At 44.0% G+C, this 16033-nt stretch overlaps 1 protein-coding gene across 1 annotated transcript; it reads left to right on the plus strand.

Annotated features, from left to right (window-relative positions):
• Window positions 1-1143: 1143 nt before the first annotated feature.
• Window positions 1144-2309, plus strand: LOC140273940 (E3 SUMO-protein ligase ZBED1-like). Its single transcript, XM_072369598.1, has 3 exons — window positions 1144-1330; window positions 1486-1738; window positions 1896-2309. Exons 1-3 carry the CDS (start codon window positions 1194-1196, stop codon window positions 2307-2309), a joined length of 804 nt encoding a protein of 267 aa, XP_072225699.1. The 5' UTR covers window positions 1144-1193.
• The last annotated feature ends 13724 nt before the right edge of the window (window positions 2310-16033 follow it).

The raw sequence follows: 16033 nt of genomic DNA on the forward strand, positions 1-16033 counted from the left end.
ATCTAATTTTTAATCTCTAATTTTGCTGTTTCTGAATGCCAGTTGCCTTTTTTTAAAATCCGTTTTTATACGTTGGGCTTCTTGTACTTGGGTTGGAAATCAATGGTCTGTCACACCCTGAAGTGGACATTGATTGGCTGTCATTGTGTTTGGATGGTTTGGGATAAGCTGATAGGCTCCCACTGTAGTTGGGCAAGGTGAGGAGACTTGAAAATGGAGGAGCATGTAAGAGTTGTCGGTCCAATGAATGGAAAATTTACATTTCACAAACGCCTCGACGGCACCATTGATAAAGGTAGAGTGATCTGCATTCTTTGTAAGAAGGAGTTTGCTTACCACCGAAGTAGCTCAAGTTTAGCCTACCACATCAACGCAAAGCACCCAGTCGCGAGTGCAGCCACAGCTAACGTTAGCAATTTAGCGATCTATAGCAAAGCTCTTCGCCAAACTAAACTCGAGGAGAACATCCCGCGTATGAGCAAGTCTGCGACCGACAGGCTGACGAATGTTCTTGCCAAGTGGATAGCGATGAACTGCAGGCCGATAAACATAGTGGAAGACGAGGGGTTAACAGAGGTGTTGCAAACTGCGTCCAATGACCCATCATACAAGCCACCGTGCAGGACTACAGTGACGACCAAAATCAGCAAGATGTACGACGGCGAAAAGAAAAACAAACTTGAGATTTTGGTGGAGGATTCGCCCAACTTTGTTGCTATAACCGGAGATCACTGGACCTCAGCTGGCAACCACAGCTATTTGGGGGTGACCGGACACTTTATTGATGGTGAGTGGAACCTCAACTCGTTTGCGCTGACCGTCATGAAAACAGAAACCAGGCACTTTGCTGATAAATGCGCCGAACAGTTCCTCAATGTGGCAAATGACTGGGGAATTGAAAATAAGATATCCACCATCGATACAGATAGCGCAGCAAACATGCTGGCTGCTATGAGAGCCCTTCCATATGAGCACATCGCCTGCAATGCTCACATTCTCCAGAGGACCATCACAGTCTGCCTCGATGGCAGTGGGTTTGCTGGTGTACTAGCAAAGTGCCGCAAGATTGTTGGCCATTTCAAACAAAGCCCTGCAAGTACCACAGAACTTAACCAGCAACAAGTTGCACTTGGAAAAAAAAAAGCGAGCAACTTATACAAGATGTACCAACCAGGTGGAATTCGACACTCGCAATGGTCTCACGCCTCCTATGCAACCGAGAGGCTGTCCAGGCTACGTTGGACCAACAGAACAACCACAGATGGGTCATGCTAACCGAAGCTGAGTGGGGGAAACTGCAGAGGCTGGAGGTCCTGCTTGAACCATGCAGGTAAGCCCAAATAAACACCTGTCCATTTTAATGAAATAAACTACACATGTGTCATCCAAAAATGAATGAAAATTAGGTAGTACTTCTCGGGGCAATTAAATTGGAAATTTAAATGTCCAGCGATGTTTATTTTTCAAACTTATCCACCTCTACAGGTATGTGACTGAGCTGCTGGGTGGTGAGGCCTACGTCTCTTGCTCTGTAGTGCTGCCTGCTTTTCGCCATCTGGACCGTGTCATGGACATCACTGATGATGATCCAGCCTATGTGGTGAAGTTCAAGAATGCCTTCCAGAGGGACCTGGAAGCACGGCAAGCTGTAGTCAATGAGACGTGGTTCAAGGTGGCCACAGCACTGGATCCACGTTTCAAGGATTTGAAATGTCTTCCAAGAGAAAAGAGGGAACAAGTAAAGACTATAAGGATAAGCTGGACTATTGAGTCCAATTTTATCAAATCAAGCTTTATTTATATAGCACTTTTTACATATAGGAAATGCAACACAAAGTGCTGCACAAAATAAAATAAATCTACCTGTCCATCTATGTATTCATTCATTCATTCAGGTGTGGACCAGTCTGGAAAACATGCTCCAAGCAGCAGAGCCTAGAAGAGCAGCTACTCTCCAGCCCTCCACAGAGGATGATCAACCAGCTCAGAAGAAGAGGAGAAGCGCTCTTCTGCTGGGGTCTGACTCAGAAGAAGATGGAATGGAGTCCGGAGAGCTGCAACGCTACAGAGCAGAGCCCAGCATCAGTATTGATGACTGTCCCCTGCAGTGGTGGTATGCTCACTCAGGAGCCTATGAAAAGCTGTCAGTCGTGGCACGCAAGTACCTGGCCTCCCCGGCAACCTCCGTACCTTGTGAGAGACTGTTTAGTCTCGCAGGCCACATAGTACAAAAGAAAAGGGCAGCCTTGCTCCCAGAAAATGTGACCAAGCTGGTCTGTCTCAGCGACTGGCTGAAGAAGAAGAAATAAGAAGCATGAGGTCAGCATAGCTGCCATGTCATCTGTACCCCAATTAGAAGTGATTGCTTGATGTTATTTCAGCACTTTATTTTGTGATGATGAACAATGTTATTTTTGATGTGCTAACAGCACTGTGATTGCTGGTTCTGTTTTATTTATTTTATATTATCTGAAGCAGAGGAAAAGCAACAAGTTCAGTGTCCAGTACTTCTATTGATCTAAAAAGTGTTGTTACTGTTTTTTTGATGTGTTAACTTACAGCACTTTATATGGATTTGATGTTTTATTTTATTTTTATTTTCTAATTATTTGGAGATTGAAAAAAGCTTGAAACTAAAGGTTGCAGGCAGTGCTTGGGACTAGTCTCAAATACAGTGGAATGTAAATGGCTCGTACAGCATCTGTTCAAATCTGTTAAAAACAATAAATTACTTCATAAAGCTGCTTTTTTGTTATTTATCACTCTTTTGATTTGCTGCAATAATGTAATGATTTTAAATGGAAATACCTCAAGTTGAAGGCTTTTTTCAGCATTTCTATTAGGTGAGATTAAAATAGATTAATTAGATCAATTAATTACAGATCATAATTAATTCATCTCAAATTTTTTTTAATCTCTTGACAGCACTAGTTTTTTTATGTCCAACAACGTTCTTTTAAATATTTGATGCTAATGATAAAAGCTCCATGATGTCAGATTTTATGTTCAAAGCAGAACATGTGAAACAGCATAAAAAGTGAATGTTGACTTAACAGCATACATGTGTAACTGTGCTGTCGACACAGTGATGTAAACACCAGATAAAGAGAGAGAATGAGCTTTTTACTGTCGGACTGTGTTGACTAAAGTGAGGACAGAAAACAACAGACTGAGCGAACAAAGAGAAAATCAGGAGCCTGCAGGGAAATCTTGCCCCACAGCTGAAAGTTTCTCCTTTAAACAGAGAAGTTTCAGTATTTTTCTGTTTTCACCACACTGCTGAATGAGTTCAGGTGTTGATGCTGATCAGTGTTTCCTGAATATTTCTGTTCTGTTGAAGAGTACTTTTTGTTGTAAATGATGTTGTCAGATTGGTGAATAAAATCTACTCTTTGTTCCACTGTCTTTATATAGAAAGTCCAAGATCTTTAATCTTTCCCCAGGCAAGAGGAAACATGGCTCTGATGAGGCTAAAGAACACGAGCAACAATTTACTAAAAGTTTATTGAACTTTTTGCATCGTTTCATTCCAACAAATACTCCTGCAGTTAAAGTGTTCCACACATACGTTATCTAACTTTTTAAACAAAATCACATGTATACATATATTTAATTTCTATTGAGAAATGCAGCAGAGCACCAGAGTTTCCTCGTGTGTAAGAGGATGGAGGTGTGTTTGATGGGTCAAACACACAAAAAACACCTGGGCAGTCAGATCAAGCAGCTTTAAGCAGCTTGGTGTTTTTACTCTCTTTGGCTCCACTTTCTCAAGATGTCCTCTGCTGCGTCCAGAGTGGAGTCCTCCTGTTAGACACTAATTCATATGCTGATGTACATTCCAGCTGCCGTGACACTAAACAGGGAAACTCAGCTTATAACAACAGTAAAATCTATTCATGGTTCAAATATTTTGACCTGTTTTGACTCCCCCTGTAAGCATGTAGTGTTCTAACCCTTCACACTGTGCGGTCAATGCTTGTTCCTTTCAAAAAGGAGTGTATCAACTCTATGTAAGCACAGTGCATAAATATGTACAATAAAAGGGGATATCAAACCCTCAACAATATTAAAAATACCTTCTTTGTCTTTGGAAGAATAATTTTTGAAGAAAATGACCTTTTAATTGACAAGCAAAACTGTTTCTTATTTTGATAAAAGAATCCAAACAAGTGCGTAATTATTTTTTTTTTTCACGTTTTATTTTATTTAATCACATAAATCAATGTAATAATAATTTGTGAAGGATCTTATTCATATTCTTATTTGAATGACACAATAATGCTCTTAACAGATGTGAGAACAATGCACTGATACTTTCAGTCAGTGCAGTTGTTCAGGATGAAAAGATAGAGCCGTACAAAAGATAGATACATTTGAAGTATTTTTATTGATGTTACTGTAACAGGATGTATAGAGATTTCATTGGTTGACTAGTCTTGTGAGCGAAACTAAACGCTGCTGCTACTTTCTCTCTTGATGTTGTTGTCTTTGTATTGTCTACGATGTTTAGGCGTCATATATTTTTTGAAGCGCCTCCACATTGAAGGCAGCTCTGGTCTTTCTTCTGAGGGGTTAAACTTGTCCACTGCTTGTTCTGGTACTGCAAGTTGAAGAGACAAGTCTTCTGTGGCATGTAAGGGGTTTGATGTTGGAGAGTCCTCTGACTGTTTAGAGGCTGGTTCCATTTCGATGACAATGAAAGTTCTTTCTTGATTTTGCTTTGGAAGTGGTTCCTGGACAACGATCAGTGATGAAATTTCCTCCGTGTCTTGAGGTCCCTGCATGACTTCAGGCTGGTCATTCTTTATAATGGTCTACTCCGTCTTTTTGCTTTTGCGCCGACGCTTTTTAGAGGAAACTTTCTCCTTTGGTGGCTCTGAGACATCTTTTGGTTGTGGGACTAATTCCATTTCGATGTCACTCACCAGCTCTGGGACCACGTCTTGTTGTGGCACTCCAGCCTGATGAGCCAAATCTGATGGAATCACTTCCTGTGAGTCTTCAGAAGCCCTTTCTATTTCCTTTTCTTCCACGGTTTCGAAAATCTTCTCTGGTTCCTGGACGACGAAAGGTGATGAAATGTCCTCCGTGTCTTGAGGTTCCTGCATGACTTCAGGCTGGTTCTTTACAATGGTTTCTGGCATCTTTTTGTTCTTGCGCCGACGCTTCTTTTATGTAACGTTCTCTTTTGGTTGCTCAGAGATCGCTTGTGGTCCTGTTTTGTTGACTCCATCCACTTCTGGATTCGATACTTCCACTTGTGAAGCCAGCTCTTCTACAATTATGTTCTTTGGTCGAAGACATATCTGATCTAAATGGAGTTCTGGGAGGATGTACAGCTCTGTTTTTTCTTCTGGCTTGATGATGACGGATAGAAATACAGCCTTCATAAGTTCTGCCACCTTCTTTTCCTGTGTCTTTGTTTCCTCCTCCTGTGCCTTTAGTTTGGAGGCAAGATCAATATTGGAGGCAGTCTTTTCTTTGAGTTGTTCTTTCAAGCTCTCTACCTCTTTTACAACTGACTGATATTCAGTTTCAGATACTGGTGGTTTCAGTGTTTCAATCAATTCTGCAATTACGTCATTGCATTCCTTGAGCTCCTGCTCACACTTTTCACGGAGATGACGCTCACACGTCAAACAGTTTTCCAGGTCCTTCAGTTTTTCCTCAGAAATGGAGCAGCTATTCTCTGCTGCGACTCTTCTGTCTTTTTCTCGTGTAAGAAAGAAATTCTTTTTCAGTAGCTTAGTCCTGACAATATCCATCCGATGGTATAAATAGTTGATCTTGTCCTTATTATGTTGGTAAGATTCCTGTAATTTTTCTGATCCATAATCTTCGTCGGCAGCAGAGGCATTAGAGGGAATCTCCTCGGTTTGTGAAATTGGAAACTTCCACGTGACGCGACGTACTTTGGAGGCATGGGGATTATCCTGCACAAGCTGGACGTCCTCGGAATGAGGAGTCACAGTCACAGTAGAGACCTGGGATTACTCCTTTTCCAACACGTCCAACATTGCTGATCTGTTGGTGGGTTCCTCCAAATTTTCATTACTGCCAAAAGTAATGTTATATTTGTAGGACGCCTGAGATTGTTCTTTTTCAAACAGGTCATTTTCTAGGCTTGATGTTAAAATTTCTTGCCTGTTGGTGGGTTCCTTATAACTTTCGTTACTGCCAAAAGTAATGTTATATTTGTTGGAGGCCTGGGCTTGTTTGTTGGTTTCTGAATTTGGAAACTTCCACGTGACGCGACGTACTTTGGAGGCCTGGGGATGATCCTGCACCAGCTGGACGTCCTCGGAATGAGGAGTCACAGCTGCAGCAGAGACCTGGGATGGTTCTTTTTCCTCTTCGTCATTTACTTTTTGAGGAGACAGGTCATTTTCTGACTTGTTGGTGGGTTCCTCATAACTTTCATTATCGCCAAAAGTAATGGTATATGTGTAGAAATCCTCAGGTAAATCGTCCTCTACCATGTCACACCACTGAAGTGGAGCAGATGATATCTTGGTTTGACTCATTTTGCTTGTTGTTTTTAAGAGCTTGTCAAAATTACTATTTAAGATAGTAACTAAGTGTTGTTTTTAAGAGTTTGTCAAAATTAATATTTAAGATAGTAATTAAGTGTTGATTTTTTAGATGATGTGAAAACCGTTTGCTGTGACTTTCAAATTTGCTTCGAAAACTGGACGTGTTTCTTCAGATAAACTCCTGACGAACTGTGAAAAAGGAGTGAAAATGTCTGGCCTATATAACATTTGTGATGTCAAACAACATCAGTGGTGATATCAATTGTGATGTCATCATCAGTGATGACCAGAAGACCAGAAGAGAGATTGTGATGTCATCAGTGATGACATCACAATTTAGTGAAGACTAAAAAACAGGAAGACTAAAAAAGGGCAATGGCGTTCCGTTCTCAGTCACCATCTTGTGTGTTGTTTTGCTCTCTTGTTCAGTTTTATGATTATACATTTTTAAACGTTTTTCTGTGAAATCTCAAAATATTATTGTCCAGGTCAAATTTAATGCATTCATTGTATGTTATGGTACTCACGACTGCTTTCTTAATTTCTCCACTGGAAAATTGGACCTCATTCTGTAATGATCTGTCTCTCTTCTGGTCTGTGATTCCAACCACAGATTCTGAATGGAATTGAAGTCCGGATTGCAGAATGTTGATTTTTGTTCTCTGTTAATCACTTGACGACTTCAGCTGAATACTTCATGTCACAGAAGGTCCACTTCTGCCAGTTTTTCAGCAACCAGTGTAATGTTTCCCACTAGCAGTGTTTTCCAAGACAGAATAATGTCAGTTTTTAAAATGTTTCCAAAATAAACCTTTTTCCACATTCAAACTGAAGCAGACACCCTTTCCACTTTTAAGATTAGGCTTAAAACTTTCCTTTTTGATAAAGCTTATAGTTAGGGATGGCTCAGGTAATCAATGACAAATTAAATCAATTTGAGAAGAACATGTCAGCAGTCGCTGTTAAAAAGCCTTATGGCTGTGGGGAAAAAGGACCTCCTGAACCTCTCAGTCCTGCAGCTCAGTGAGATGAGCCTCTCACTGCAGCTGCTCCTCTGTCCTGCCAGGATGCTGTGGAGAGGATGTTTATTGTTCTCAAAAAAAGAATACGATTTCCTCCTCATCCTTTGCCCCAACACAGCACCGAGAGGATCTAGCCTTCTGCCTACCACAGAACAAGCCTTTTTCACCAGTTTGTCCAGGCACCTACAGTTTTGTCTTAAGTGCAACTCCCCCAGCAGACAACAGCATTGAACAGTGCATTGGAGTGATCAAACATGCATATCATATCTCTACAGACATGAGCCGTCTCAGAAAGAAGAGACGGCTCAGGCCCATCTGAACACTGAACGCTAAGGACAAACTTTTTCCTTTGCGCCTTTGATTATGAGCGAATATATCCTACTAATGTGTGAGTCATTTTGTCATTATCACCCGTCTTGCATAGGTACTGTACTTTTCAGCAGCATTAGATTTCTAAGATAATGTGTCATTTGGCAGGTCAGACATGATAGTTTGTAGTATTTTGGGTCCAAACTCTCTATCAAGGCAGACAGCATGAAGGGATGTTTACAGACTGTGTTTGGATCTAAATGTGTCTTTATTCTGTATGAACCTGCCATTGTCTCACTGCTCTTTGTATCAATAATGCAGATCAGGACCACTGAGCTCCTGCACGGAATCCCTCATTGTTCAGCAAACATTTAAAGTCAGAGTGAACATTCCCGGTTTCCCCAATTGTCACTGTCAAGTACAGTCAAATGTGCTAAAGTTTATGTTTTCTTGGCACGTTTACTTTTCACCAGAGGAGAGGTGCTGCTGAGCAGAATTTTTACTTCCATAAAGATTCAAGTTACATACACATAATTAACCTCTTGGTGACTGAATGATTAATAGAGGTCCATAATTCATGCATTACTTCAGAAAATTCCTAAGATTGCTGCAGAGCAGCATGATTCTCCAGAGAAACCTCATCTGAGCTCTACTGTCACCACTCCTGCAGCACTCTCTCCAGAAGATGGAGACCTTGTGCCAGTGTAGAGATTCCTGCCCGAGCACCAGAGACATCACAGTTAAAAGTCTCAGATGATAAGGAGTTGTTGGTGAAAATATAATGAAGCATCTCAAAAATGTTTTAACCACATTTTCACATTTTTCTGTGTAAGGGTTCGTTATAAAAGAAGAGTCCACAAAGCCTGAGTAGCAGACCTGTGCTTCATCTTGACTTGAGGCATTTCAGGAGAAACTGTCTTGCAATTACAACCCCAGGGAGCTTCCCGCAGAATAAATCTGGTTTTAATTACTGTCAAAACAGGTCAACTTTCTTTCACTTTAAAAGACCACTGTAATATACACAGTCTCATGGAATACTAATGACCATTTGAATGATAAAGAATCAATGTAAGTAACTAAGATGACTTTATTAAGATTACTTTATTGTCATGTAGTCACACGAAATGACTCTCCGCATATGACTCATCCAGGTTGACACCTGTTGAACACACACATGCACGGGGTGACACACTCATGGAGACAGATGCCATACACTGGAGAGATGGGGCAGCCACTTCCAGCGCCCGGGGATTATGGGTGGTACGGAGTGGCGAGAGTAGGAATGGAAGTTATTGGAGGACCCACTCTAACCACAGAGCCTGATAGGTTGTGGGTACAGTGGGACACGTTACCCCGGCGGCTTTCGATTTGCTACCAAACATAGAACTGGTTGCAGAATAGTCGATAGAGAAAGTTTCCAACTTGGTTGTAAAGGACGGGGCCAAAGCCCGAAGAAAGAGATATATATGCACACCATGTTCTGAAGACATGGCAGCAGTATGTCTGAGTTACCAACGATCTGTTGGTAAACACACTCTTCCCTGGGTGGGCTCGAACCACCAAACTTTCGGTCAACAGCTGAATGCGCTGGCCGATTGCGCCACAGAGACTCTATGGACAGTGTAATAATTGTGTCTAAAAATCATAAACCTTCCAAGACCCGGCAGTTAATTATTGTCCTCTGTGCAGAACATGAGTCAGGCATAACTTATAAAATCTATCTGAGTCCTACTGTCCCTCTCAGAGGACATCCTGGGCTCTGTTTTGATGCCCCAGTTGTTGGGATCTTTTGAAAATGGCGGGAATTTCAACGTCCGTGTTTTACAGCAACAAGAGAGGTTAGTCGACAATGTTTTGCAGATATCATGTTTCTATTGTTAAAAATCTATTTTTTCTTTAATATCAAAGTCTTTACTTCAATTTAGTAACATTTTTATGAAGACACAGTATTTTTAACCCTTTAAAAACACAACCTCTATGTAATGTCCTTTGTAGTGGACATCAGGACTCCCATTTTTAATACATCAGGGAGCAGAGGACTAAGTGAGGCAGAGAGGATTTTGCTATGAGTTGTGGATGGAGATTCAGATTTGATGAGATGGATGAGGCCCAGAGAGAGGAGGAAGATGAAAGTTCAGAGGAGGATACTGCAGCTGTTGAGGAGCCTGAGCCTGAGCCGAGAAACACCCATCGTGTGTTATGGATCAGTAGCAATGTGTAAGCTCTGGTTTTGATGTTTATTACAGTGTATAGCAATGGAAATGAGAGCAGTTTTAGTTCACACTCTTGTTCTAACACACATTGAACTTATACCTCTCCTTTCTTTATCACTTAAGTTTCAACCCTATTGTGGAAGACAGCAATTCTAATGACAACACTGGACACATCCATCAGAACTGGAAGCCCTCTGACTACTTCCAACAGCACATCGATGACCAAGTTTTTAAAGAAATGTCAGAACGAACAAAAAATCCGGAGGTGTTGATCACTGGAGGAAGTCTAAAAACCACACCAGAGGAGCTGAAAACCTTCTTTGGCATGTCTATGTACATGGCATGACTCGGATACCCTAGGATCCGGATGTACTGAGCGGCGAAGACAAGGGTCCCAGTTATAGCTGATGCAATGAGTCGAGACAGATTCTTCAAGATCAGGCAGTCCATCAAAGTCACAAATGATCTTGACATCTCTGATGAGGAGAAGAAGCGTGATTCCCTCTGGAAGGTGAGACCTCTCTTAAACAGAGTTTCTGTTTAATCTGCCTAGGCCAGGGAAGGTATTTGTAGATGAGCAGATAATTCCATTCACAGGCCGGTGTCCTGTACGACAGTTTGTGCCCGGAAAACCAAACCCCACGGGACTGAAAGCATTTCTCCTTGCCAGTGCGAGAGAGACGCCGAGAGCGTGACCAGAGCTGCATCGCTTCCGCCTGTACCCCGTTGTTTGGTTCTGCCTCTGGCCAACAGGTGGAGGTGTCCACTCCAGCAGGTGCTCACACTTCTGTTGTCCTGCCCCCTCCTGAACCCATGCAGCTTGGACGAGCCAGATAGACTCCGACTGAGCGTCAACGAAGACTTCAGGCGAGGCTGTGTTTTTATTGCGGCCAACCCGGCCACGTTCGAGAGAACTGCCCCAATCTGCCAAAAGCCTGGGCTCACCTGAGGAGGGGGGGATCCAGGTGAGCCAAGATTCAGGTTTTTTCCCTTCCACACGTACTCAGTTGTCTGCCGTTTTGTTTTGTGACTCTAAGGAGGTGGCTATAAACCCGTTTGTGGATTCTGGGGCAGATGAGAATTTTATTGCCGCAGATTTTGTTAAACTACATAATATTCCTGTTGTGTCACTTACAGCACCTCGTAAGGTAAATGCTCTAGACGGTATGTTGTTGTCTGTAATTTCTCACCAGACTGTACCTTTATCTCTACTTATCTCTGGTAACCACCATGAGCTTATCAGTTTTTTTATTATGCCTGCTCCTCATACTCCTGTGGTTTTAGGTCTCCCCTGGCTTAGACTGCACAATCCCAACATTGACTGGACACAGAGCACAATATTTAGCTGGAGTGTAGCATGCCACAATAATTGTCTTAGATCTGCTGTTCCAGCCTTGAGTCCTCCTGCCATAGTTCCTCCCGTCTCTCCTGATCTTTCTGGGGTTCCTCCTTGTTATCATAACTTGGCTGAGGTATTTAGCAAACATCAAGCTCTCTCTCTCCCACCACACCGTCCCTATGACTGCCACATAGACTTACTGCCTGGGTCCCCTCTCCCCTCCAGCCGCCTTTACAACCTCTCCCGTCCCGAGAGAGAGACTATGGAGAGGTACATAAAGGAGTCATTGGCAGCAGGTATCATTCACCCCTCTTCCTCCCCTGTAGGTGCTGGGGGTTTTTTTGTGTCTAAGAAAGACAAGACCTTGCGCCCCTGCATTGACTATCGTGGTCTGAACGCTATCACTGTCAAGAATAAATATCCCCTGCCACTATTGGATTCAGCTTTTCACTCCCTTCATCAAGCCACTGTCTTCTTCAAACTAGATCTTCGGAATGCATACCATCTTGTCCGTATTCGTGAGGGGGATGAGTGGAAAACGGCGTTCAACACACCTCTTGATCCATTTTGAGTACTTGGCCATGCCTTTTGGGTTAACTAATGCACTGGCAGTTTTTCAATCCTTAGTTAATGATGTACTCCGTGACATGCTCAACCGTTTTGTTTTTGTTTATCTGGACAACATTTTAGTTTTTTCTAGCACACTGGAGGAACATAGCAAGCATGTCAGATTAGTTCTCCAAAGATTGCTTGAGAAAAGATTATTTGTCAAGGCTGAGAAATGCGAGTTTCATGTCCAGTCAGTCTCTTTTTTGGGCTTTGTCATTGAAAGAGGTCAGATTCGCTGTGATCCAGCCAAGGTAAGGGCGGTGGTTGAGTGGCCAGTACCTGAGAACCGCAAGCAACTTCAGCGTTTCCTTGATTTTGCTAATTTTTACCGGCGCTTTATTAGGAATTTTAGTAAGGTGGCTGCTCCACTCACCCAACTTACCTCCACCTCCAGCCCTTTTACCTGGACCTCTGAAGCTGCCCAGGCATTCTCAAGACTTAAAGAGCTGTTTTCCTCTGCGCCTGTTCTCATCCACCCTGATACCTCTAAGCAGTTCGTAGTGGAGGTGGATGCCTCTGACAGTGGTGTGGGAGCAGTGCTTTCGCAGATCTCACAACAGAAGTTGCATCCGTGTGCTTATTTTTCTCGCCGGCTGTCTCCAGCTGAGCGCAACTGTGATGTGGGTAACCGGGAGCTTTTAGCAGTCGTTCTGGCATTAGAGGAGTGGAGACACTGGCTGGAGGGAGCAGAAATTCCATTTGTGGTTTGGACGGACCATAAGAACTTGGCCTACCTTCAGCAAGCCAAACGTCTCAATTCTCGACAGGCCAGATGGGCACTTTTTTAGGCAGATTTAATTTTACTCTCTCTTATAGACCTGGTTCCCATAATTTAAAGCCTGATGCCCTTTCCCGTCAGACAGAGAGACAGCCATTGACTGATCCCTCTGAGCCTGTGCTCCCTCCAAGCTGTTTTGTGGGAGCGGTCCATTGGGAGGTTGAGCAGCAGGTTAAGAGGGCCCTTTCCCGTTGTCCCCGTCCAGAGATCGGACCACCTAACTCTTTGTTCGTTCCCGAGAACGTTAGGTCTCAGGTGCTGCAGTGGGGGCACTCCTCCAGATTGGCCTGCCATCCTGGGGCGGCACGCACACTTGAGCTTATTCGACAGCGGTCCTGGTGGCCCACGCTGGTCTGTGACACCAATCAGTTTGTGGCAGCGTGCTCTGTCTGTGCCCGAGGGAAGGCCTCGCACCAACGGCCCGCTTGCTTGCTGAACCCTCTCCCCATTCCCTCACATCGCGTAGGATTTTGTCTCTGGTCTACCTCCTTCTGCAGGTAACTCTGTCATCCTTACTATTGTCGATCGTTTTTCTAAGGCTGTGCATTTTGTACCACTGTCGAAGCTCCCTTCTGCTCTGGAGACTGCTGAACTCTTGGTTCATCATGTTTTTCGTCACCATGGTATCCCCATGGACATCGTTTCTGATCGGGGACCCCAGTTTTTTTCCCAGGTTTGGCGAGCGTTCTGTGGCGCATTGGGGGCGAGGGTTAGTCTATCGTCTGGGTACCATCCTCAGTCGAACGGCCAGACAGAACGGGCCAACCAAGACCTGGAGGCCGCTTTAAGATGTGTGTGTGCACGTAACCCATCCTCCTGGAGTGTTCTGCTACCGTGGGTGGAGTATGCTCATAACAGTCTCTCCACATCTGCTACTGGTATGTCGCCATTCATGGTAATGTATGGTTTTCAACCCCCTTTGTTCCCTTCCCAGGAGGATGATGTGTCCGTCCCTTCTGTTCAGGAACACTTGCGACGAGTTCGCAGAGTGTAGGCGTTCGCCCGCTCCTAATTATCAGCCTGGGCAGATGGTGTGGTTATCCACCAGGGACCTGCCTTTGCAGGTAGAATCCCGTAAGCTGTCCCCTCGTTTCATTGGTCCTTTTCCAGCGGTCAGAATCATTAATCCCTCGGCTGTGCGCCTTAAGCTCCCAGACTCCCTTAAGGTACACCCCACGTTTCATGTGTCCCTCTTAAAGCCAGTCACCTCTTGTGCACTTGGTCCTCCAGCTGAACCTCCTCCTCCCCCCCCTGGTCGTGGATGGCCATCCTGCTTACTCAATTAATCGGATTCTGAATGTCAGACGTCGAGGCAGGGGTTTCCAGTATTTGGTTGACTGGGAGGGTTATGGGCCGGAGGAATGTTCTTGGGTTCTTGGGCGCTGGCTATGTGGGAGGGCAACCCCCAGCTCTGCTCCTCCTACCGGCGGTTCGTGGTGGAGATGAGAGGGGTCTTCGACCATCCTGTTCGTGGTAAAGAGGCGGGCAACCGACTGCTCTCACTACGCCAAGGCTCCAGGTCAGTAGCCGACCCGCTTACCCGCCAGACCATACATGATCAAAACAGGGAGTGGAGGTTGTTCAGCTGCAGGGTGTGAATTTCTGACTAAAGTTTGTAAATAGCGGGTAAGAAAAGTGCGAATGCCCGACAATGTATGATCAAAAGAGGGAGCGGAGGTTTTCGGCTGCAAGAAGGTGTGAACGTCTGACCAAAGTTTTTAAAAAGCAGTTAAGAAAAGGTTCGAATATCCAACCAAACATAATCAAAAGCGGGAGCAGAGCTGTTCGACTGCAAGTAGGTGTGAATGTAAGATCATAATTTGCAAGAAGCTGATGAGAAAGGGTGAGAATGCCCGACTATACACCATCAAATGCGGGAGCGGAGTTGTTCGGCTGTGAGTAGGTGTGAATGTCCGACCATAATTGCTGAAAAATGTGTTAGAAAAGACTAGAATGCCGGACAATACATCATCAAAAGCTGGGAGAGGTGGTGTTCGGCTGCAAGTAGGTGTGAATGTCCAGCCATAATTACTCACAAACGGGTAAGAAAAGGTAGTTTTGCCAGACCATACACGATCAAAACAGGGAGCGGAGGTGGTTCAGCCGCAAGGTCTGAATGTCTGACTAAAGTTTATAAAAAGCGGGTAAGACAAGGTGCGAATGCGCGACAATGTATGATCAAAAGAGGGAGCGGAGGGGTTCCGCTGTAAGACGGTGTGAATGTCCGACCATAGTTGGTAAAAAGCAGGTAAGAAAAGGTTGACATACCCGACTGTACACAATCAATTGCGGGAGCGGAAGTGTTCGGCTGTGAGTAGGTGTGAATGTCCGACCATAATTGCTGAAAAATGTGTTAGAAAAGACTAGAATGCCGGACAATACATCATCAAAAGCTGGGAGAGGTGGTGTTCGGCTGCAAGTAGGTGTGAATGTCCAGCCATAATTACTCACAAACGGGTAAGAAAAGGTAGTTTTGCCAGACCATACACGATCAAAACAGGGAGCGGAGGTGGTTCAGCCGCAAGGTCTGAATGTCTGACTAAAGTTTATAAAAAGCGGGTAAGACAAGGTGCGAATGCGCGACAATGTATGATCAAAAGAGGGAGCGGAGGGGTTCCGCTGTAAGACGGTGTGAATGTCCGACCATAGTTGGTAAAAAGCAGGTAAGAAAAGGTTGACATACCCGACTGTACACAATCAATTGCGGGAGCGGAAGTGTTCGGCTGTGAGTAGGTGTGAATGTCCGACCATAATTGCTGAAAAATGTGTTAGAAAAGACTAGAATGCCGGACAATACATCATCAAAAGCTCGGAGAGGTGGTGTTCGGCTGCAAGTAGGTGTGAATGTCCAGCCATAATTACTCACAAATGGGTAAGAAAAGGTAGTATTGCCAGACCATACATGATCAAAACAGGGAGTGGAGGTGGTTCAGCTGCAGGGTGTGAATTTCTGACTAAAGTTTGTAAAAAGCGGGTAAGACAGGTGTTCAGCTGCAAGGTGTGAATGCCCAACCATACATCATCAAAAGCAGGAGTGGAAGTGTTCGGCTACAAGAAGGTGTGAACGTCCAACCAAAATATGTAAAAAGAAGTTAAGAAAAGGTTCGAATATCCAACCAAACATAATCAAAAGCGGGAGCAGAGCTGTTCGACTGCAAGTAGGTGTGAATGTCAGATCATAATTTGCAAAAAGCTGATGAGAAAGGGTGAGAATGCCCGACTATACATCA

Source organism: Leuresthes tenuis, unplaced genomic scaffold (assembly GCF_036924035.1).
Source record: "Leuresthes tenuis unplaced genomic scaffold, fLeuTen1.0.hap1 SCAF_17, whole genome shotgun sequence".
Taxonomy (NCBI): domain Eukaryota; kingdom Metazoa; phylum Chordata; class Actinopteri; order Atheriniformes; family Atherinopsidae; genus Leuresthes; species Leuresthes tenuis.